This window comes from Geospiza fortis, unplaced genomic scaffold (genome assembly GCF_000277835.1).
Source record: "Geospiza fortis unplaced genomic scaffold, GeoFor_1.0 scaffold452, whole genome shotgun sequence".
NCBI classification, from domain to species: Eukaryota; Metazoa; Chordata; class Aves; order Passeriformes; family Thraupidae; genus Geospiza; species Geospiza fortis.
Window position 1 is genome coordinate 2,121,382 of NW_005054369.1, and position 22,964 is coordinate 2,144,345.

Genomic DNA, 22,964 nt, shown 5'->3' on the forward strand with positions numbered 1-22,964 from the left:
AAAAATTTTAAAAGGCAGTAAAATAATTCAAGCCAGGATTCAGATCTTTGCCATTCAGCTCATCTTTGCCATTCAGCTCACTGGAACATTTTTACAGCCAGTGCCGGGTACTTTGAAGCTCCCTTTGCAGCCCCTCAGGAAGGCAGTCGTGCTCCACGGAATGTGCTGGCCAAGCACTGCTCCAGAAGCCCTGACAGCCCCACTGAGGGCACTGGGAATGGCAGTGAGGACTTAACTTGCTCAAGGAATGAATATTTATTTGCCTCTTCTTCCATACTGACACAGTTATTTCAGAGTCAAACTCCTTCTGAGGCATTGCAAGAAATTTCACGACTATCACTGTTGTCCTATCTTAATAATTCCTTCCTTGCTCAGCCCTAATTAGGGAGGATGATTTACCTCAGAAAACATCACGTTATTGTCTGAAGCACCTTATTTGCAGCACCATGGTAACTGAGCTGAGCTGCCCCTTTGTTGCTCACATAAGTTTTTATTTTGCAGTTCCTTACCTCACGATTATCTGCCACAATAACAAGCTCCACGTACTTCGTTGTCTTCAGAGTCTCCCTCTTGTACTGTCAAAAAACCATGAAAGCCTTATTTTGTTTTCAGCCCTGATACAACAAAGTGCTTGCAAGAGGAAATACACAGTGTCTCAGGTTTCCTACATTTTACTACAACTTTACTACACACAGATTTACAGTGTCTTCCTCCTCCTCATGGAAGTTTTCCTTATAAAACCTCTCAGGGTTTGATCACAGAAAGCAGGAGAGTGGTGCAAAGTCTCTCTCAACCTTTCAGCTTTCTGCAGTTGAAACGTTTGAGTTATCTTTCCTCACAGGAGAATATCCCCTCCAGCAGAAAGACCTGTGCTATTTCCAAGGCACTTTTAAAGGAGAGATGAGGTAACTTCTAACAAACATTTCACACAATAGACAAACTGGTTACTAAGAAAAATGAGAGATAAAGGGATATTGAGTGAAGCAGAGAAGAGGTCAAGCAGTCAACTGATAAATTATGTAGGAAGAAAAACCCAAAAATAAAAAAAGCAGAACCAACTGACAGCGTCTGGGGAAGCAAATTAATACTTGAAAAATGGAATGCACACATTTAATTCTGTACCTGCAAATTCATATAAAATGCAGGTCTAAAATAATCATAATGCTGAACTAAAAAAAGAAAATCAGTGAAGAAATGATTTTGTAAGAATACAAAACATGTCACAGCTCCTTTGTTACCCTAAATTTAAGTGACCTATTAGTGCCTGTAAAAGTTCTGTGATTTACAGCAGCAGCAGGATCTATCCTATCATTCCTTCCTTGTGTCTGGACTAGGACATTTAGGGAAAAGAGGTCTCAGCAGAGTATCTGATCTTCCTGCCAGAACTTAGAAGGCTTAAACAGATGTCTGACCTACAACTGACCACGATGTCTTGAGCTGCAGCAAAGCTCTTTAACCTAAAACATGACTAAAGCTTTCCAAGGAAAACTGCTCCAAGGCAAACTGAGAGATCCCCTAAGCACAGCCAGAGCTGGACATCTCCTTCCAGCCAGATTTCACAAAGTTTTCTTCGCATTATCAAACTGTTCCTCTTCACTATCTGCAGATTAATGATTTTGATGTTTTGCAAGAATTAGAGGAAAAGTGAGCGATGCAATCTTCAGTATCTGACTTTCAACCTAATATTAATAGTGTTGCAAACTCCAATAACTTGAAATAAGTTTCCTTTGGACCATATTTATGGATGGAGAGAGGAGTAAAAGCTGCTGTTAATGAACTAAACATCAAGGATGCAAACACTTGACAGGATGACACTTATTAGGGGCTCTGGCAAATGAGCTGAGGTAGATCCTTTTAAAACTTCTGGCACTGGGGTGTGATGCCACTCAGACACGAGTGAGGTGCCACAAAAAGCAAATAAATGGCCATGTGGCTGCTGTTTGTGATGGAATTGATCTCTCAGACACTAAAACTCTCCCATCCTGAAATTCATTATGAGGCCCCAAAGAGATGCATCTCCAAGGAGCCTCTCATCCTCCTCCAAGTGAAGAAGAAAAGATGATACAGGAAAATCTGTGTTCAAAGGAGCAAGGAGAGTTCTGTTACATCAGTCAGTTTAAAACATTTCCCTCTCACCAAGAGTAAAACTGTTTGGACTGGAGTGAGCTGGAGAGAAATTGGCTAGCAGGCATAAAAATCACATAAGCCTCTGGTGACTGACTTGCATAACAAATCTGTTCCTGAGATTTGCCCAAAGGCTGTGTGAACTCCTAGGATACAATATTTACTTATGAAATATACCTAATGATGGCTTCTTTCAGCTTGCTCTCTGCAGCCAGCTGCATCAATGCACAGCCCCTTTGCTGAGTTAATCCTTCAGAACTGAAATGAGGAGTCAGTGACACAGCCATGGGAGCTGGGGGACAATGGGCTTTGTTCTTCTGACCATGGTCTCTCTCCTCTGCTTCTTCCCCACCTGACCCTGTCCCAAACCTGCTGTCCCAGCAGCTGGACCCCTTCCTCAGCCTTCCCTGCCTGGCAATTGGCATGGCTTGGATGGACACTGCAGTGGTGCAGCCTCTCTCTCCTCATGCTCTAAACAATCCCCTGCCTGGTCCTGGTCACCAGCACCACCAAAATGCCTTTTTTCCCTTGTGGCTACAGAGAAAATTCCCTACTGCAGGGAGTGTCCTACACACCAGACATTCTGCAGGGTCCTGCCTCAATGGAGCTCAGCTGGAAAATGCTCCTTGGTGCAATTTGAGAGTCCAGTGAGTCGGGAAATGACCCAGCACTCACAGAGACCCCGCTCCAGCAGGCACAGCCTGTCTGTGACACCTCTGCCTCTCCTGCCCTGCTCCACTGCAGCTCCTCCTTGGGTCTGGGGAGCTGAGGCTGCTGCTTGTGCCATCCTTCACCTGCACCTGCATCTAACCAAAGCCCTTGGTGATGCACTGAGCTCACATTTCAGCTCTGCTCAATAACAATTTCGTGTAGGTGGCTGAGTGGAGAGTCAGCAGATAAAACCAAACAAAAATCTTCCCCCAGACCTGTCAAGAAGCCAAATATTTTAATCATGCCCATGAACCTTAGACCAGATTTATGCTTAATTCTATCACCCAGTGTGATTTGGAGTAGCTTTATGTCTCCCCACTTTGCAGGTCATCTTTATTTGATGGGCCCACTGACAGACTGCTTAGTGACAACACTGAAATATGAAAACTCACTGCACTCATGACATTTGACAGCTTTCAAAATTCCTACATTAGAAGCTTAACCAGCTTACTCATTAAATATATTGTACCTATCCATATGATGTGACTGCTGACAGGTTTTATAATTATGTCCACTGAACCACAGCAAAAATATTTTTCAGATATTTAAAATGAAATTTGAGATGTAGTTGAAGCCAGCAGCAAAATGGAAGAACCATAAGGGTAATAATAAAATGGCTTTGGTTGTGTCAGTTTGTTACACACACACATTTTACTTCTGCATTACACTGACTACTTCAGTGGGATTCAAAGTCACAAAGAATTTGGGGAAAACTTTATTAAGTTGTATTTCCAATGTTTTCCACCCACACAGGCTTTTAGAAATACACTTAATTCTTCTAATGTTACATGCAAAGGCTGATGCTCTGGATGTAATATTCCTAAAAATGTAAAATAAATTAATTCCATTGCATAATTATATCTGGAGATGTCACTTATTTGCTTTCCTTAACAATGGACCTGAGGCAAAGCCTGAGTCATACATGCAAGTACAAATCTCCATATGTGACATTCAATAAATGCTGATGGCAGATTTGTATCATTCTATAATTCCTGAACACCTAACCCAGCCTTTTCTACAACCCTTATCCAATATGCAGATGAATTTGTTACAGCATTTCCTCTTCCTGGCTTTTGGCTCATTTAATTTTCTAATTCCCATTAGCTAGATGAATCTCACATGAAGTACATTTCTGCCAACATCACAGCAACTCCAATAATACATCTGTAAAATAATATGCTGAGAATTTGTTTTGTCTGCATAAGAGACTTTGCTACTAAAATATAGAGGTTCCAAACCTGGTATTAGCAAAGTACCCCAGCTATCGTGTTCTCTTTCATCTTGGGAGGGCAAGAACTTTTCCAGACATCGCTCAGTATTCTCAGGGAGCCTCAAATTCTGTTTCTAACCATACAAGAACCAGAATATACGACCATAATATGAACACATAAACTTTTCTGTGTTGAAAAGGAAGTGAAAAGCAAGTTATGCATGGAGAGTCCAGGAAAAGTAATAAAGCTTTAACAAAAAATTTCATCTGCACTCAGCAGACGGCACTGCGGGAAGTCGATGGTGCGGGTTAAGTTTTGCTCAGTGGAGACTCTTGTGGTGGGCAGCAATATGGAAATGCTGCCAAGCAGACACAGAAAACACATCAGTCACCTACCCTGGCAGCTGGAGGATGCTGTGACGGGGCAGTGGCAGCAGCCTCCGTGGCAGGGATGCCCAGCTGGTGGCCACAAGAGCCCGGGGCTGCTCTCAGGTTCTCCGCTCGGTAGATCTTGTGTTCGCTTGTAGCACCTTCCAACGGCTCCAGAATGTAGCTGTTGTTTCCAAACACAATAATTCCCCTGGGACACAGGAGAGCAGAGTGAGACACGTGGTTTTCAGGAGCTTGTCTACACCAGAGTTACACCAAGTTTAATAAAGATGGAGTGTGAGAAAGCAAAACACTGATTTACAATGTCACGGGCGAGCAGAGCAGGAAACATCAAAGCTGTACATTTGTCATTGTAGCACACACTATACTTTAAAAGAACCAATGGCTCACAGAAATCTGTCTCCTCAGAAGTGCTGCACTGCAGAGCAAAATGATATTTGTGCTTTATTTGTTTTCCATTCTCCCAGTGATGCATTGCCGACGCCGACGGAGCCGCAGCAAACGAAAGAAAAAGAGAAAGACTTTGGGAAGGAAGGTACAGTGGGAAAACATCCATTCCAGTCTGCAGCTCCATTAGAGCTGCTAAACCAAACCCTGCCAGATCAAAGAGGCCTCGTGGTGTCAGGATGGATTATTAAATATTGCACAGCAGGGCAGCAGAGGGAGGCTCTGACACAGGAAGAGTGCGTTCCTGTTTCGCTCATTTTACTGCCCAAAAGAATAATTTTGACAGCAATGCCACCTGCTCCCTGAGGAACTGACGGATTCGGCAGTGAAAGCTCTCTTGCTGAGCTCTTTAAGCTACAGCCTGTAAGAGGAAAGAAAGAGGGTCCTCGTGCTGGGTCCTGCCCACATGCCACAGCAAAACAAGGGTGACAAAAGGGTGAATGTGTGACAGGCTGGGAGAGCTGGGGGTGCTCCCCTGGACAGGAGAAGGCTCCAGGGGGACCTCAGAGCCCCTTCCAGTGCCTAAAGGGGCTCCAGGAGAGCTGGAGAGGGACTTGGGACAAGGAATGGAGTGACTTTATTGTCTTAGTGTGTCTTTTTGGAGTTTTAGAAGTGTCTGCCCTTTTTATTTCTGTCTCTGCTGTGATAAAGGTAAAATACAACAACCACTGTGAGACCAGTGTCACTGTACAATTTTCCAGAAAGTTACAAAAAAGAAGGATAGAATAGGAGAAAAATGACCCAAAAGCAGGTTAATGATACTATGAAGACTGATTTAAAAGTAAAATTATAATTATTAGGAAAAAGCTACCTTAGTTATCTTATTATTAGGAAGATATGATGAAGAAACTCCAAATCTTTGGTCTGCTAACAAATTAACTGAAGTATTAATTCCAAGCTGGCTGCACAGTTTTGCTTCAGAGCACCATTAACACCAAGCCAACAGATATTTTCCAGGTGACTGGAACAACTAAATGTCCAAGAGAAAAAAAGCAGCCTGGAAAGCCACGATATCAAAATGTGTCCAGGAGCCTGTTTTACTGCCCTGAACCAAGGCTCAGGGTCTGATAATTCATCTGCAGCTCCCTCAGCACCCTTGGCAGAGCAGGTGAGACTCGTCCAGCCATCCCCCAGCAGCTGGGAGTGATGGATCAGGGCTGGGAGAGCTGGGCTGATTTATGCCAGCAGCTCCAGCCAGGATCCCAACAGCCCTCCTGACATATGGGACACCTCGGGCAGGTCACCCCCTGATTTCAGTAACCTCACAGCTCTGAATCATTGTCACAGCTGCCTCACTCCTTGGAGGATTGAGGAAATGAGGACAAAATATCCGCTTTACTCCAAAAACCAGCAGCCCTGTAATCAGCACAATCAAATAAGCATTGTTGTCTTGGCCTTGTGCAATTAATCATTTAATTTTGGAGGCAGGAGTCCATTAGTCACTGTTTGAAATGGGCCAGCCTGACCAGCTCCCTGTGTTGACAGCTCAGAAACAACAGCAAAGCATGCAGGGGTTTATTTTTAATGCTAAATTTGCCCTTCTTAGAACATTCATTTTCAAAATTAGAAGCTTGAACCCTTTTCTTTAATTACTTACACTACATAGGGAGAGACTTAGTTGTATCCTGAGTAGAGTTCTCTCAATTTGATTTTTAAAAAAAAAATATTTTAAAGTAAGCATCTTGTTTTCAGGAGTTTGTATCCAAATTGTGCCACATCAATGCCACATTCCCAATGTACCCCTCCTGTCTGAAAGAAGTAAAAAACTATTTCTTTAAAGAGAACTAAATAACCATTTCTTTAAAGAGAACTAAATAACCATTTCTTTACCCCTCATCTCCTTTAGCTGTTGAGGGTATGGACAAATGATCAGATCCCAGAATGATTAATTTGGGTTTTTCCTGAGCACACCAGTTTGATTTCCATCCCAAGGGATAGCGTGGGTCTTTTAGGACAGTTTCCCTTTGCCTATGGAGCAATCCCAGGAGAAGGAAAATCTGCAGATTTGGCAGAAAGAAAACCAGACTTTTCATTTAAAGCACACTTATCCCTTGAGTGCTGCCTACAGGATATCAGCACTTGGCTTGTGACCATCTATAATAAGATAATGAATATCAAATATGAATTTTCTTGGCCAGCTCTCTGATTTTGACTAATTTTCTTTTCCTACAATTGCATTTTTTCCCCCATCGTGCAGTGCCAAGCACAGCACCTCAAAAATGTAACGAGTCAAGAGTTATGGTTGCTTTCTTTTTTATTTTTTGTGTGTGTGAACAATACCCACCAGTCATTCAGGACTGAGAATTTGAGGCAAATAAAATAAATCTATAGCTACTGCTTCCTTCCACTCTCCTCAGGTGTCTCCAAGAAGCTTCTGTTACTCCTCCAGCATTTCTCACTCTCCCTCTTAGCAGGATCTCCCACACTCCTGCCAGCCCATGTTCCCAGAAACTTTTCTATTTTTCAGGAGCCATTCATGCCAAACAATGTTGTGTTTTCCACCGTGGCAAATAAAATATCAATGTGGCAAATGGCACATTAAACTACAGATCCCCAATCAAAAATTACACCAAGAACCCCAAAGAGATTTCAGCAAGTCCTTAAAACCAGGCTGTGGGGTTTCTGTCAGATAAAAGGCTACCAGAATTCCCAGGATTATAAATGTTTGAGGGAGAAAAAAGCAATATGAAATATTCAGATTTTAGTGTCAGGTGTTTAATTCTGGGTTTTCCTCAGTCCCAAATCTACAGCTGGTGGGAAGTCAGACAGATTTACAAAAGAGGCAGGCAGGAAAGCCAGGAGACAACCCAACCTACCTGAAATTCTCCCCCTGTCTCCTCCATCCCTGGTAGCAGAGAGGGAGGGGAAATATCCATCCCAAGAGCATGTGCAGGCATCAGCTCCCAGGCTCCAGGCCAACTGGAGGCAGCTCCAGTGTGGTCCTGAGCCTGGCTTAAATTTGACTCCAGCCCCGCACAGGGTTTGGTCCCTGCTCATGTCTGGGGTCAGCAGCAGCCCAAGCACCTCCAGATCCCTGCTGAGCCCGTGGAGGTGGGAAACCCACGGGGTTCTGCCTCCTGTGCTCCCTCCTGAGCCCTGGGGACACCTGGGAATGTCTGTGTGAGATGGGAGAGCTCTCCCCGCCTCAAACAGAAACCAAAACTCACATAATTCCACATTGCCAGGAACCTCTCAATCAGGGAAAGGCAATTTAATGGAATAATTCCACTTTTTAAACTGTCGATAAAATCAAATAGAATTTTTTTTCCCCCCTCTTAAAAAGGAAAACCAAAACAAAACCTAAAGCGAGGCCAGTCGTATTTCATAAATCAACAGGCTTTAGGAAATCTCAAAATATAAATGGGATTTTTCTTTTCCAACTTGTCAGCAGAAGCAAAGGTCCTGCCAACATAAACCTTCAACACATACTTGTCTGAGAAATTGTGATGCTGAAGCAAAACTTGGCTGGGACAGCACTATATGAAACTATTATATATTATTCTGCTGCACTATACAGGGGAAATTAAGTAAATTGATAAACCTGAGACCTGTGAGTGCAATTAAACATTTGGTTTTAATGAAGCTCAAAGTTATACTCACTTCTAAACAATAAAATCAAAAGCTCTATTTCCACTGGCAAAGGAATGTAGGTGTCCTGAGTTGGTGAGAAATTAATTAGAGGGCAGTCCTGCTCACACACTGAATATTCACCTAAAGTCTGTCCCTGCCCACAGACACTGCAGGGCTCCTGTGCCACCTGAAAACCTCCAGGTCCCTCGTTCCACAATCATTGTCACAGCTCCCCAAGGACAGGGGCTGATCCCACAGCTCTTCCATGGATTTCAAGGAGTTTTGGGTGAAAAGGTTCCAGAATTGGAGCCCTGTGGCCCTGGAGTGCAGGGCTGCTCAACAGGGGTGATCTGTGCACTCAGAGGGCATTTTTATTTATTTTTATTGTACATTTTACATTCCCAGGGCTCTGCATAACAAATTCCCAGGCAAGTAAGCAGGCAAACAAACAAAAGGGGAAGAAAAATGAGGTGGTGAATGAGGGCTTCACTTTTAGGCTGTTTTAATAAGTTGCAGATGGATGCTATGGGGATAAATGAGCAGGATGATCTATTGGCTGTTTTTCTAATAGAGCTGATATTTAGCTATTTTTCAAATGGTTTGGTCATTCTTTAGCTTTAGGGGACTGGGAAATACAGAGAACAGGAGTCTGGAGGCAGATGTGCTCCTATCTCTGCCCCTGGTCACCTCTTTTTGCAACAACTCCTCACCTCTAAAACAGAGAAAATTTTAGTATCCACAGGAAAAAAAAATTATCTATTGATGAAGAGCACAATAAGAAAGACAAACAATCCCATTATCCCACTACATTGCACGGCAGGATTGTATTAAAATAACAAATCTGACCCAAATCAGCCAAGGGCAGCCTCTCCAAGGGGTGGAAGCAGCAGCACCACTGGTTCTGCACCTCACAGGAGTGGTGGAGGTGTTCTCACACAGACACTTCATCACTCACAGAGCCTCCACTCCAGCCCAGTGCCTTCCATGGACCTGAAAATGTATTCTCTAAAATGGAATTATGGCCAGAGCCTCCTGCAGCACACACTTCATCCTTTCTCAGTGCAGGACAGGTCTGTCCAGGGTGGATGCAGATCGAGCTGCAGCTCTGATTCCTGGAATTCCAGCAAGGAGTTGCTTGGATGGGGGGAGAAAATGAGATTTAATGCCCAGCATTTGGGCTGCAAGGACCAGGAACTGTGTTGTCAGAGAAAGGGTCACATGTGGGGCTGGGGAAAGAGAAAGGAAAGAAGGAAATTTCACGGAAAGGAAATTTCAAGGAAATTTCAAGGAAAGGAAATTTCAAGGAAATTTCAAGGAAAGGAAAGGAAATTTCAAGGAAATTTCAAGGAAAGGAAATTTCAAGGAAAGGAAATTTCAAGGAAAGGAAAGGAAAGGAAATTTCAAGGAAAGGAAAGGAAAGGAAATTTCAAGGAAAGGAAAGGAAAGGAAATTTCAAGGAAATTTCAAGGAAAGGAAAGGAAAGGAAAGGAAAGGAAAGGAAAGGAAAGGGGGAAGGAAAGGGAGAAGGGAAGGAAAATGAAGAAGGAAAAGGGTGTTAGCATGGGTACCAATTTAGTGAGCACATTTTATCGCACCTTGCAGTGAACAGAGAGACAGAGAAAGAAGATTCCAACTTGCACATCCCATTAAATTCCAGCAGCAGAGTGGATGGAGAAGGAGCTCAAACAGCTGGGTGGGATCATCCCTCATCCCTGTCCTGGCAGTGATCCCTGTGCACCTGGGGACCCCGTGCTCAAAGGCTGGACATGATGCTCATCTCAGAGCACAGAGGTGACCCTGAGCCAGGAGCTGCTCCCCTGGAACAGGCAGCCATGAAACAGAAGCCATGAAACCCCAGAAAGTGAATGGTTTTTAATGCTGAGCTCAAAATCCTCCAGGAGCTTCCTGGTCAGATAAATTACAAACCATGCAGGATGTTTATATGAACGAAAAGCTCTGCAGAAAGTATGGAGGGAAAGCTCACATCCAAACCAGTGCTTTTCTCAACAGGGATTTTTCTCCTAACTTAACTTTTGGATGAAATCTCTTCTTCTGTGGGGAAATGCTGCTTGAGGAGTTGTGAGGAATTTACATTTCTTTTTCTCACTGGTTTCCTACTTCCATTCCTTTTTTCAATAGTTGATGTCTGGAGTGTCACATTTAAATCCCCTCTTCAGCTGGCTGTGTCTGGGCTGCAGTGAGTTCAGCCAGACCATTTGAAAAATGGAATTGTCAGCCTTGGGTACCATAACTCTGTGATCCCAGTAAAAATGAGTAAAAATGAGCATCAATTCTATCCTGGGGCCTTCTCCCCATCCCTGGACACTGCATCTTTCAGCTGCTGATGAGGCTGGACAAAGACTGAATGCTTTCTGTTTGTGTGACTGGGTTAATCACCTAACAACTGGGTAAAATATCTGAGGATATTCAAGTGCATTTTGGGGTTTCAGAAGAAAAAGGCTTCCTGGGAGATTTCTATCCTTAGGCTCCTGAGGAATTTTTGGGAGCACCTCTCAAGCTCCCCCCATCTAAGAGGTCACTGCAGAGTCCTCTGCCAGCCCCTGGCCCAGGGAGCTTTGTGCCCTTGTCCAGGCTGCAGTTCTGGGTGGATTCAGCACTCACAGGGAAAGTAATCAGGGAAAAATCATTCAAGTCTAAACAGATTTATCACAGAAGATGTGAGCGGTGGCCACAGGCCAAAATTATTTGCTAAAACTTGAAGAGCCTCCAAGCTGGATAAACAGAAGGGTATTTCCTGAGGACAGGAAGGAAATGGCTCAGCTCTGTCATACCTTCACCTTCCCACAAGCTCTGCCAGTCTAACTGGCTTTCTGATCCTCATGGACACCCAGAAATCCTGATTAGCCATTGTTCCCTTTCCGTGCACTCAGCATTTCCTGAGCCCTGTCTGCCATTCAGCTCCTCCTCTCAGAGGAGCCAGCAGGATACAGATTAAGGCATGATTACATTCTCCTCTAACCTGCATTTTAGGCAGCTCTCAGTGCCAATCCCACTATTTCTGCCATTGTGCTCCTACGTGAGGTGAGGAGTTATGTGAGTGTTATGTGAGAGAGGATGGAACAGAGCTGAGGAATGTGAGTTTGAGAGAGCTGAGCCTCCTCCTCTCTCCTCTTCATCTCTCACCCCTCTGCCTGCCTGAGAAACTCAAACCAGGCTAACCTCAGTATTCAGATTTCACACAATTCTTCCTCATCACAGAACAATCACGAAATGTCCAGGAGCTAAAACCACATGTCAACTGCTCAGCCACGTGGAGGGAAGACCTTGGTGGCTGGGGGAGGTCAGGGCAAGGTTCCTCCAGCTCAGCAGCTCCTCCCTGGCCTTGGCCAACAGCAGCAGCTCAGGGTGAGAGATAAGAACAGAACAAGCAGCCCCAGCTCTGAGAGCAGCACTGTCAGGGTTATCTCAGGGTTTGACAGCCCTCCCTGAGCTCCCCTTCCCAAATTGTCACCTCCTTTCGGAATCCATTGACACAGTCAGTGATCCACTGACACCCACCTGTGACAGCTCCAGCTTCGTTATGTGAATTAAAAAAGTTCTTTCCTTTGCTCTCAGGTTTCAGCTGATGTCTCCTAATTTTGAGGCTATGAAGAATATTCAGTGATTGTCCCCTCTCCAGTGTGACATTCACCCTCGTTTCATCGTGCTCCTTTTCTCCGTCATCGCCTTTCAAAAGTGCCAAATCCTGGTCTATTTTCTCTCCTTGGATAAAAGCTGCTCCACACCTTTGATCACAGTTTTTGCCCTTCTCTGTACCTTTTCTGGATATATTGCTTCTTCCTCTTCTGAGATGGAGCAGGGGAGGGGGAAACAAGAACTGCATGCAGAACTCAAGATGTGAGCGCTCTGTGGATTTATAGAGTGGTAATGAGGGTTTTTGTTTTATCCTCTATTTCTGTCTCAGTAATTCCTGTGATCCCTTTTGCTTCTCTGACTGCTGCTGAGCATTCAGGCTTCAGAGCACACTGAAATGTGGGACCTATTCTTTATGAGTAGTTTCATGTCTTTTAATGAACTCTGCTGGTCTGGGGGAAAATGCACAGCCCTGACCTATCCACACCTGGAACAATGCCCAGGGTGCCTGTCTGGTGGGAGGGGGAAGATCCTGGTTCTCCAGGATTTCAGAGGGCTGACAGCATGCACTTCCTCTCATTACATTATTACATTATTTTTCAGGCACTTGAACCCCAGCTCCAGCAGCAGCTGTGTGAGGTAGGTAAGAACCATTAAATGGATTTCACAGACGGAGAAACTGAGACAGAGAGATTTGTCTGATTCACTTAGAAACTGTCACAAAGCCAGGAACAGACCCTGAAAACGAGACCTGGCCTCCCTTCCAACAGCTGCTGCAAGTGAAAGGGCTGCTCCAGGGACTGTCCCCACCTGGGGCTCCATGGCCACACAGAGCTTTATGTCTCTGCTCCTGCAGCTTGGAGTCTTTGTCAAGCTGTGGAAAACGAGAATCACTGCTCCAGCAAGCTGGTGGCAAGTACATTATCCTATCCTATCCTATCCCATCCCATCCCATCCCATCCCATCCCATCCCATCCCATCCCATCCCATCCCATCGCATCCTGTCCAATCCTATCCAGATCTATTCTTTCAAGCCAGCAAAGCTGCCAGCAAAGAAAGCCAAGAAGTTCTCCTGGACTGTGCTTTGTGTGCAGCAGCCTGGGACAGTGGAAGGTGTCCCTGCCCATGGTAGAGGTGGAACTGGATGAGCTTCCAGGTCCCCTCAACCCAAATCATTCTGTGCTTCTGTGATCAAGCACTGGCAATATCTGGGAGTTATTCTGTCTGGGAATTGTTGCTGTTGGTTGTTTTTTGGAATCCTAGATGCTGAGAATCTAAACTTTCTGTGCTGAAAGGCACAGACCCACAAAAGAACACTGCAATTGACCTGAGGCTGTGGAGAAGGCTTCAAAACTTGATAACACTAAGATTACAAGTGTGTGGTTGGTTAGAAGTATATAATATCACAAAGTAGAAAACTTAAGAGTTTTGGGTTTTAGAATATAGAAGTAAATGTGAAACAAATAGAGGTTTTAGGGCAGAGGCAGGTTGTTCTTCTTCACCTTCTTCATAACTTTGTGTGGTATTTTGTAACTGGACAGAAGATTCCACATTACAGGCTTCAAGAGATCAGTTATTGAGTTAAAAAAGAAAATAATTCAAGTATCATTTCTTAATTGAATAGTCTAGACTTAGAAGGCCTAATAACAAAATATAGTTGGCCATTTTGTGCCTTACTAATGAAAGGCTACCAAAGTCACAGTTGTGAGGCTGTTTCACTAATAAATAATAAACACCTGAGTCCAAACATGAACTACTGTCTCAAGTGCCTTCAATCCCAACTGCAGGAAAGCCACAGTTGCTGGGCTGTGAAATAGGTTTGGTGGAGTGAATCACCAGGCACAGAACTCTTATCACAAACTGTTCTCACCCATGGATACTGTTTATCAATCTGAGCAGTGAAACGGACACAGAAACTGAGATTTCTCCTCATCTGATCTCCTACTAGAACAAAACATGCACTGCAAAGGAAATTTCTGCAGTTTTGTACTGAAAAAGGTGCTGCAGGGAAGGAGCCCAATCCTGTCAGCTTGCACTCTGGGGACTTGTCTGCAACAGTGCCAGGAGAATCTGCTGTCAGCATCTGCTGTCTTGACATGTCTGAACCACCTGAAGCTGGGAAAGGACTCTGGGAGCTCCACAATTGCAAAGAGAGCACTTTGGAGAAGAAAGAAAAGACTTCTGATGTGGAGAAGGGCATTTTCTCTTGAGAGTGATTAATTTCCAGGTAGCTCTGAAACAAGGACATCAATGCAGACCCTGTCCCACAAGGTGCAAATTTTCCCTGAGGAACTTGCAGCATTGTGATCCTTTAACTAAAATACTGAGAGCTCTGCAGTGAATTTTTATAAACAGTTTTAAATTCTGGATATGTTTTACAGTGAGAATGACAGATAAATGCTGACTGTTCGTGCAAGGGGTTTATTAAGCTTTAGGAAGATGCTGGATCCATAGTGAAGCACCCATAAAGCCTCTCTGTGTGGGAATGAGCCAAAGGAATCCCATCCACGACAGAAAATGGGTCATTCCCAGAGGGAGAGGGGTGCAGGGATCAAACTCTGCTCTCTCTGCTGCTGTCTGTCCCAGAGCTCCCTTACAGAAGCCTTGACAATGCCACTATTGCACAAAATGCAAAATAAAGGGGGAAAGATTCCAGATACTCCTGCTATTTGTAGATAAATTAAACCCAGAAAAGGCTGAGACAGCTGGAAATCTGACAGGAAAACTGGGTTTTCCAGGGAGAACCTAGAGCCAATTTACAGTTAATTACAGTGATTTGGAACAGCTCTGTGAGTAAATACCAGTCTCTGATTGTCCAAGTAAGAAAGAGAATTGTTTCCTGAACTGTGTCTGTTGTGAACGTGAAATTTTGTCAGCCCATTCCTTTGTCAAACTGGAAGAGGTTTGATTTTCAGCAATAGGAATCTGCTACTCTGCTGGTAACAAGCAGCTAAAATCCAAAAGCTGAGCATCCTACCTGCCATAAACACAATTGCTGAGCTCCACAGCCATGCATGCTCTCTAGTCTATATCGTAGAATCTCTGAGTCCCTGATTTCTAAAGCCACCTCTCCAGTGCTGAGGCTGCTGGACACAATGAGTGATTCCACAGCTGGCAGAGCAGTGCTGACAGCACTGCTGAAACACTTTTGAGGACAAAGAGGCCTGGAAAGGCACTGGGCACTGCCAGTATGAAAATGTGCCAAGGAATGGGCACAGAGAGGGATGGGCAGCAGGAGAGGAGGGATGGCTCTTGGAAAACCCCCCCAAATTGTTTTATCTATTCTTTGGTTTTTTTCTCTTCAGAGCAACTAGAGGGAAAATTATTTGCAGGGATTCATCCAACGTTTGAAAAAGAGATGGAATCATGGAATTATTTCTGTTGGAGAAGCTCTCTAAGATGACTGAGTCCAGCAATTCTCAGCACTGCCAAGGCCACCACTGCCCCGTGTCCCCAAGTGCCACATCCACATGGATTTTAAATCCCTCCAAGGATGGGGACTCCAAACTGCCCTGGGCAGCTTGCTTGGTAACACTAAGATTACAAGTGTGTGGTTGGTTAGAAGTATATAATATCACAAAGTAGAAAACTTAAGAGTTTTGGGTTTTAGAATATAGAAGTAAATGTGAAACAAATAGAGGTTTTAGGGCAGAGGCAGGTTGTTCTTCTTCACCTTCTTCATAACTTTGTGTGGTATTTTGTAACTGGACAGAAGATTCCACATTACAGGCTTCAAGAGATCAGTTATTGAGTTAAAAAAGAAAATAATTCAAGTATCATTTCTTAATTGAATAGTCTAGACTTAGAAGGCCTAATAACAAAATATAGTTGGCCATTTTGTGCCTTACTAATGAAAGGCTACCAAAGTCACAGTTGTGAGGCTGTTTCACTAATAAATAATAAACACCTGAGTCCAAACATGAACTACTGTCTCAAGTGCCTTCAATCCCAACTGCAGGAAAGCCACAGTTGCTGGGCTGTGAAATATTCAGAATCTCACTGACAGCACCTTTCCTGTCCCACCAAATATTCTCTGTGCTTAACTGGCCAAGCAGTCCTAAAAGGAAACCTTGGGTGCTCCTAAAGCCCAAAAAGTTATAGGAGGTTTTTTGTTTGGTTTTGTGTTCCTATTTTGTGAAGGATCAATAATGTTAGATTTGTATGACTGACCCCCTTTTTCTGTGATATGTATTGAAAGCTACAATAACTGAACATTTGATAATATTTTCTATTATTTTAATGTTTTTATATGATTTATATTATTTTAATATTTTATAAAACAATCAGATTAACAAATCAGCTGCTGCATTTTACTCCTTTCTATATAGACTCCTATTTTTATTTAAGGGCATTTAAATCTGTGTATCCCTATAGGAGGGAGGTATGTGAAAAGAGAAGTAGAACAAAGCCAATCTCAACCCTAAAACTTGAGGGAAAATAAAATCACAAAGCAAACAAAGGGGAAGGGAAACAGGTTGGAAAGGAAATTTTTTATTGAAATACCCAACCAAGTAGCTGCATGTTATTAAAAACAACCAAGAATAAAGGGGGGGCTTCTATTTTGAGAGACAACAGTCCAATTTCATTTTGTGCCTAGGTTATTATATTTCTTTAATAATCCACTGCTTGCAAAAGGCACCCACAACAGAGGGTTTCCAAGCTCATGCACATATCTGTCTGGAATCAAGGCTGATTTTCTTGTTGACTAAAGGTTATATTGCATTCTCAATACCACCTGGAAACGGAGAACTCTGCTGTGCAAGGTTCCCATCTGATTAGTGCAGAGGGAAGTTATCAGTGCTGCAGCACTCCAGTCATCTCCCTGTGCCTCTCATGGCTTGGTTCATTATTGCATTAATTAACCTTTCCAGGCTGGGGCACGGTTTTCACTCACAGCAGATTTCTAAAAAGCACCTTGATTTTGGTGAAGAAAGCCACAGTCTGGGCAAGATGCAATGATTCAAACAGGAATTTTCTGTAAATAAGTTTATGCCAGGAAAAATGTTTGTTTGATTTCCAGCACAAGCAAGTGAACACAGAGCAGCCAGCTCTGACTTTGTAAACACAAATCTCAGTGGCTTTTGTCAGTGGGAGAAATGACAGAAACAGGGTGAGAGTGTTTTGGGTATTTTTATCATCAATCGTCATAAAGAGTCAGGAACACATTAGCAAAGATAAAGCCACAACAGAAGGGAGTCACAGATTGAACTTTTTGGGGTGATCACTTCAGTCACAATTGCTATGGATGTCAAACTTTCAGTGTGGGTGCACTATTTCACTTTATTTCAGTGTTATCAGTTCCATGCATCCATGACAGAAGAAAAATCAATGCTCCTCCCACTCAAGCACTGAATCTCCTATATGCTAAAAGCAAAAATAAAATAGGTTTATTCTCACTGCTTAAAGCAAGCATGAGGTGAAAAAGAGATGGAATCATGGAATTATTTCTGTTGGAGAAGCTCTCTAAGATGACCGAGTCCAGCAATTCTCAGCACTGCCAAGGCCACCACTGCCCCGTGTCCCCAAGTGCCACATCCACATGGATTTTAAATCCCTCCAAGGATGGGGACTCCAAACTGCCCTGGGCAGCTTGCCAGGCCTGGACAAACCTTTCCATGGAGGAATTTTCCCCAATATCCACCCTGAGGCCATTCCCTCTGCCCTATCCCTGTTCTGGGAGCACAGCCCGAGGGTCCAGAGCAGAGCCACAAGGTCCCCCCTGATCCCCCTTTTCTCCAGCTGAGCCCTTCCCAGCTCCCTCAGCCCCTCTTGGTGCTCCAGCCCCTTCCCCAATGTTGGATCATGCATTAAAAGCCAAACCAAGCACCCAGGAGCTCCAACACTGCTGAAATGTGGGCTCACCTGAGTCCTGAGCAGGTGCTGAGGCTGACGGAGGAGCCGGGGAACCCCTGGACGTGGCCATGGTAAAAGCAGTGACCCTGTGCAGGAGGAGAAAACATTTCACTGGTCACAAATCCTCTTTGCTCCTGGCTTTCCAGCCCTTTTATTTCAAGGTGATTATCACTTTCAGGCCACAGCATTCAGAATCTCACTGACAGCACCTTTCCTGTCCCACCAAATATTCTCTGTGCTTAACTGGCCAAGCAGTCCTAAAAGGAAACCTTGGGTGCTCCTAAAGCCCAAAAAGTTATAGGAGGTTTTTTGTTTGGTTTTGTGTTCCTATTTTGTGAAGGATCAATAATGTTAGATTTGTATGACTGACCCCCTTTTTCTGTGATATGTATTGAAAGCTACAATAACTGAACATTTGATAATATTTTCTATTATTTTAATGTTTTTATATGATTTATATTATTTTAATATTTTATAAAACAATCAGATTAACAAATCAGCTGCTGCATTTTACTCCTTTCTATATAGACTCCTATTTTTATTTAAGGGCATTTAAATCTGTGTATCCCTATAGGAGGGAGGTATGTGAAAAGAGAAGTAGAACAAAGCCAATCTCAACCCTAAAACTTGAGGGAAAATAAAATCACAAAGCAAACAAAGGGGAAGGGAAACAGGTTGGAAAGGAAATTTTTTATTGAAATACCCAACCAAGTAGCTGCATGTTATTAAAAACAACCAAGAATAAAGGGGGGGCTTCTATTTTGAGAGACAACAGTCCAATTTCATTTTGTGCCTAGGTTATTATATTTCTTTAATAATCCACTGCTTGCAAAAGGCACCCACAACAGAGGGTTTCCAAGCTCATGCACATATCTGTCTGGAATCAAGGCTGATTTTCTTGTTGACTAAAGGTTATATTGCATTCTCAATACCACCTGGAAACGGAGAACTCTGCTGTGCAAGGTTCCCATCTGATTAGTGCAGAGGGAAGTTATCAGTGCTGCAGCACTCCAGTCATCTCCCTGTGCCTCTCATGGCTTGGTTCATTATTGCATTAATTAACCTTTCCAGGCTGGGGCACGGTTTTCACTCACAGCAGATTTCTAAAAAGCACCTTGATTTTGGTGAAGAAAGCCACAGTCTGGGCAAGATGCAATGATTCAAACAGGAATTTTCTGTAAATAAGTTTATGCCAGGAAAAATGTTTGTTTGATTTCCAGCACAAGCAAGTGAACACAGAGCAGCCAGCTCTGACTTTGTAAACACAAATCTCAGTGGCTTTTGTCAGTGGGAGAAATGACAGAAACAGGGTGAGAGTGTTTTGGGTATTTTTATCATCAATCGTCATAAAGAGTCAGGAACACATTAGCAAAGATAAAGCCACAACAGAAGGGAGTCACAGATTGAACTTTTTGGGGTGATCACTTCAGTCACAATTGCTATGGATGTCAAACTTTCAGTGTGGGTGCACTATTTCACTTTATTTCAGTGTTATCAGTTCCATGCATCCATGACAGAAGAAAAATCAATGCTCCTCCCACTCAAGCACTGAATCTCCTATATGCTAAAAGCAAAAATAAAATAGGTTTATTCTCACTGCTTAAAGCAAGCATGAGGTGAACTTCAGAGCTGCTGAGAAAGAAATCTTTGGGTTTGAGCATCACCAGAGCTGAGCCCAGTGGCATGGGGAGGGGAGCCAATATCTCACCCCACACAGCTGCTGCTGTGGTCCAGCTGCCTTTATCTAAGAGTGAATTATGGCAAAGGATTTCTTTCCCTCTCCACATACAACTTGTCATTTTATTAACTCTCAGCTCCTGGTTGTGGCCCATTTCACAATTTCTCTGAGATCCAGCAAAGTGATGCCAAAGTTCAATATCGAAAATGTAAACTTATCAGAGCATGGCCTGCAACAGGACTGGGAGAAAATTGATTTCTAGCTCAGTAATTCCACTGAATTGCAGGACTTTTTTCTGCTATAAAATCTTCTTATTCCTGCAAACTAGTACATAAAATGAGTGACCCCTTAAAAACAAATAATTACCAAAGGCTGATCCATCATACTTAAAACAGTACTCTACCCTTGCTTGAGATCATTTAATAAAAAGCAGCTTTGACAATTTTGCAGGTGCTATAAATTGAAAAATAACCTAGACACTGACTCGTGTGCTAGAGAACTGCCCAAGAGACAGCTCCACAAACCTGCCTTGACCTCCAGGCAGAATTTGACTAAGCAACTTTTCAATGGAAAATCAGATTTGGTTTCAACTCCAGACTGTATTGATGTCCTCAGTGAAGAAGAGATATAAAAATAAAATAAAGTCAGAGACTTGTCTTTTCTCAACTGTATTGCAGCATTTAATGAAAAATGGATGCACTGAGCTCTCTTTTTTAGGCAGCAAAATGCACTGTCATTACTAATCATGACTTACTTTGCCATTTTGCTAACAGATATTGTATTTTAGCAAGGAAAACCTGTCATTAGCTGTACACATACTCCTGTTAACTCAGGTAAATCTCTAGAAGACTCATGTGTTTCATTTATTTCCTTTTACTTCCTTCAGGCGTCTCTGCAGCCTTCCTGCTCCCAAAACAAATGACTATTTTCTCCTGAGCTGATTTGGAAGGAGATATGAGCACCCAGCAAAATGAAAGCCCTGAAAGCTTTCAAAATGATTGCTTTACTTGGGGTGTCTGCAGCTATAATGAAGATGCTTCTTCAGAAGTAAGATGTTATGCAGAGAAATAATTCCTTCCCCTGATCCCAGCAAAGCCTGTTCTGGATGGGAACACACTTAAGGGGTTTTATTTGTAAAAAGCAGTTTTAACTGCTTCTTTTAACAAGCCATATTTCGTATAGATCCATATTTATACATGTACATAAATATACACATACACACACACAAATACAAGTATAAAGTACTTCCACAACACATTTATGGCCTGGATTTAAAAAAAAACCAACCCAACCAACACCCTCCCCATGACTTCCCCAGTGAGGAAAGACACCCAAGCCTTCCAATCTCTGACATGAACTTTTGCACTCTGGAAATCAGATATTTAGGGTTTTTTTTTTCCCCAAACAGAACCAGGCCTTTTCTCCATAACTGATCTGCCATAATTATCACATTTTAATGGGTCTATTTCCAAGAAGCTGAAAAAAACCTCACAAATGTTAAAAGCCACGTGGTTCAAACCCCAAAGCTCGCCTTTAAAGGCTGCCTCTAAAAACTCATGGGTAGGATCAGAGCAGTCACAAAGACACTGAAGGCAACAGTAAAAAAAAAAAAACAAAAAAAGCCACATGTTGAGCTGTTTCATCCCAGGGCTCAGATCTTGGCAGAGGATATTTTGGATTTTAAGGCTGAAGCATCATCTGTGCCCAGGAGAGCCCAGCCTTACCGTGCGATTGCGTGTGAGAACCACGTCAGTGCCATCCTGCAGGTAATGGGTCTCTGTGAAGCCTCTGGCCAGCAGGCCCCTGGAAAAAACACAGCACAGGGAACATTGAGGCCACCTCACCTTGAATTTATCCTTCAGTGGTTCTGTTTGAGATAAGGATCAAAGGCAGGCATTAGGGATTCAACGGCTACGGGGAATAAGGGAAAATGGAACTCCAAATATTGAAGCTGCAGGACATGAACACTTCCTGCGGTAATTGTGAATAGACTACAAGTTTCCAGACTGCTTTCTCTTCCAAATGAGGACTCTGTGCCAGCACATTTCAGTGCTGAATCTTCCATGTAATTTTCAACACATTTTAGGTCAAATCTAGGGAGATCTGGGGTTTAGGGTATTGTTAAGTAATGGTGGTTTGTTGAAAAGGAAAATGTTTTCCCTGTGTTCCTTATGTTTCCATCTAATCTGTTGTATTCATCAGCAAGTGACCACCCAAAGACTAATTTAGCACTTGGTGAGTGAAACAAACTCCTCCTATTGGCACTCCAGGGAAAACACTGCATGAACATCACAGAATTTACAGCACTGGATTTTCCCTGCTCATCTGAAAGGATATTCACAAATGGAAATTCAATGACTTCACAGGAGACTCTGCAAGATCATGTCTGGGACGAGGCAGTTTGTTCCCATTCCCTCCACGCTTCCCCTCCTGCCTTTGGCAAGGAGGTAAAAAATTTCGACTCGCAAGTGTCATTTTCCAGGAATCTCCAGGGAGGGGCATGTGTGTGACAACCATGAAAACTTCTCTTTTTGTAGGGAACTCATCTCAGGCATCTGCCTCTTTTTTAAAAAAATAATGTTGCTATTGATCTGTTTTCAGCTCCTTATCTAAAGAGCATTTCTGACAGAGCCAGAAGGAGGAACACTCATTCCCATTTACTCCTAACTCAGGTCTTGAGTTGAGCTCCTCATCACAAACACCCTTGAGTTTTGACAAAATTTCTGGTGAGCTGCAAAAGCACAATATAGAAGGAGCCAGGGGATAAATGCCACCATCACCTTCAGAAAACTGGAGAGTGTAGAATATCAAAAATCCCTGGCTCTGTGTTTCACAATGTTCATTCTGTACCACTTCAAACAGGTGTTTCTCCCTTGGGTTGTTCATTTGAACAAACCAGGCACTTTCTTTTATTTAAAAGCTGGTTAATGCTGCATCCTTGCAAATCTTGTGGTGGGAACCATTACACAGTTGGGGTACGTATTTCTTGTGTTTGTATAAAAATTATAACTGGAGCATGAACACACATTTAATTTTCATTACTGATTAATTTGCAGCACATTAATATCCAGTGGCTCCACCAGGATCTGGTTGTGCTAGGAACTCTACAAACACTCACTGTGGAGAAAACCCAGCTTTAAAAGAAAAAGAAAACCCAGCCTCTATCTTGAGGTAGGAAAAAAAAAGAATGAAACAAGACCAAAAACAAAAAAGAAAAGGAAAAAAAGAAAATAAGGAAATGGCAAGGCAAAAAAATGAAGCCCCAACACATTATAGTGAGCACTCAAGCAGAAATTCTCACATTTAACTTTTAAGTTTTTCAGCTTGTGGGAAATATTACTGTATTAATAGATATGGGATGTTAAAACACTGCAGCATTTGGTGGGT

General features: G+C 43.0%; 1 protein-coding gene across 1 annotated transcript in view; it reads right to left on the minus strand.

Moving 5' to 3' along the window:
* ADAM12 (ADAM metallopeptidase domain 12) overlaps nucleotides 1-22,964 on the minus strand; it is a 165,308-nt gene that overhangs the window by 60,430 nt on the left and 81,914 nt on the right. Inside the window, 4 exon segments of the mRNA XM_031059893.1 lie at nucleotides 510-575; nucleotides 4,442-4,625; nucleotides 17,909-17,985; nucleotides 21,302-21,380. Coding sequence (XP_030915753.1) covers nucleotides 510-575; nucleotides 4,442-4,625; nucleotides 17,909-17,985; nucleotides 21,302-21,380 — 406 coding nt within the window.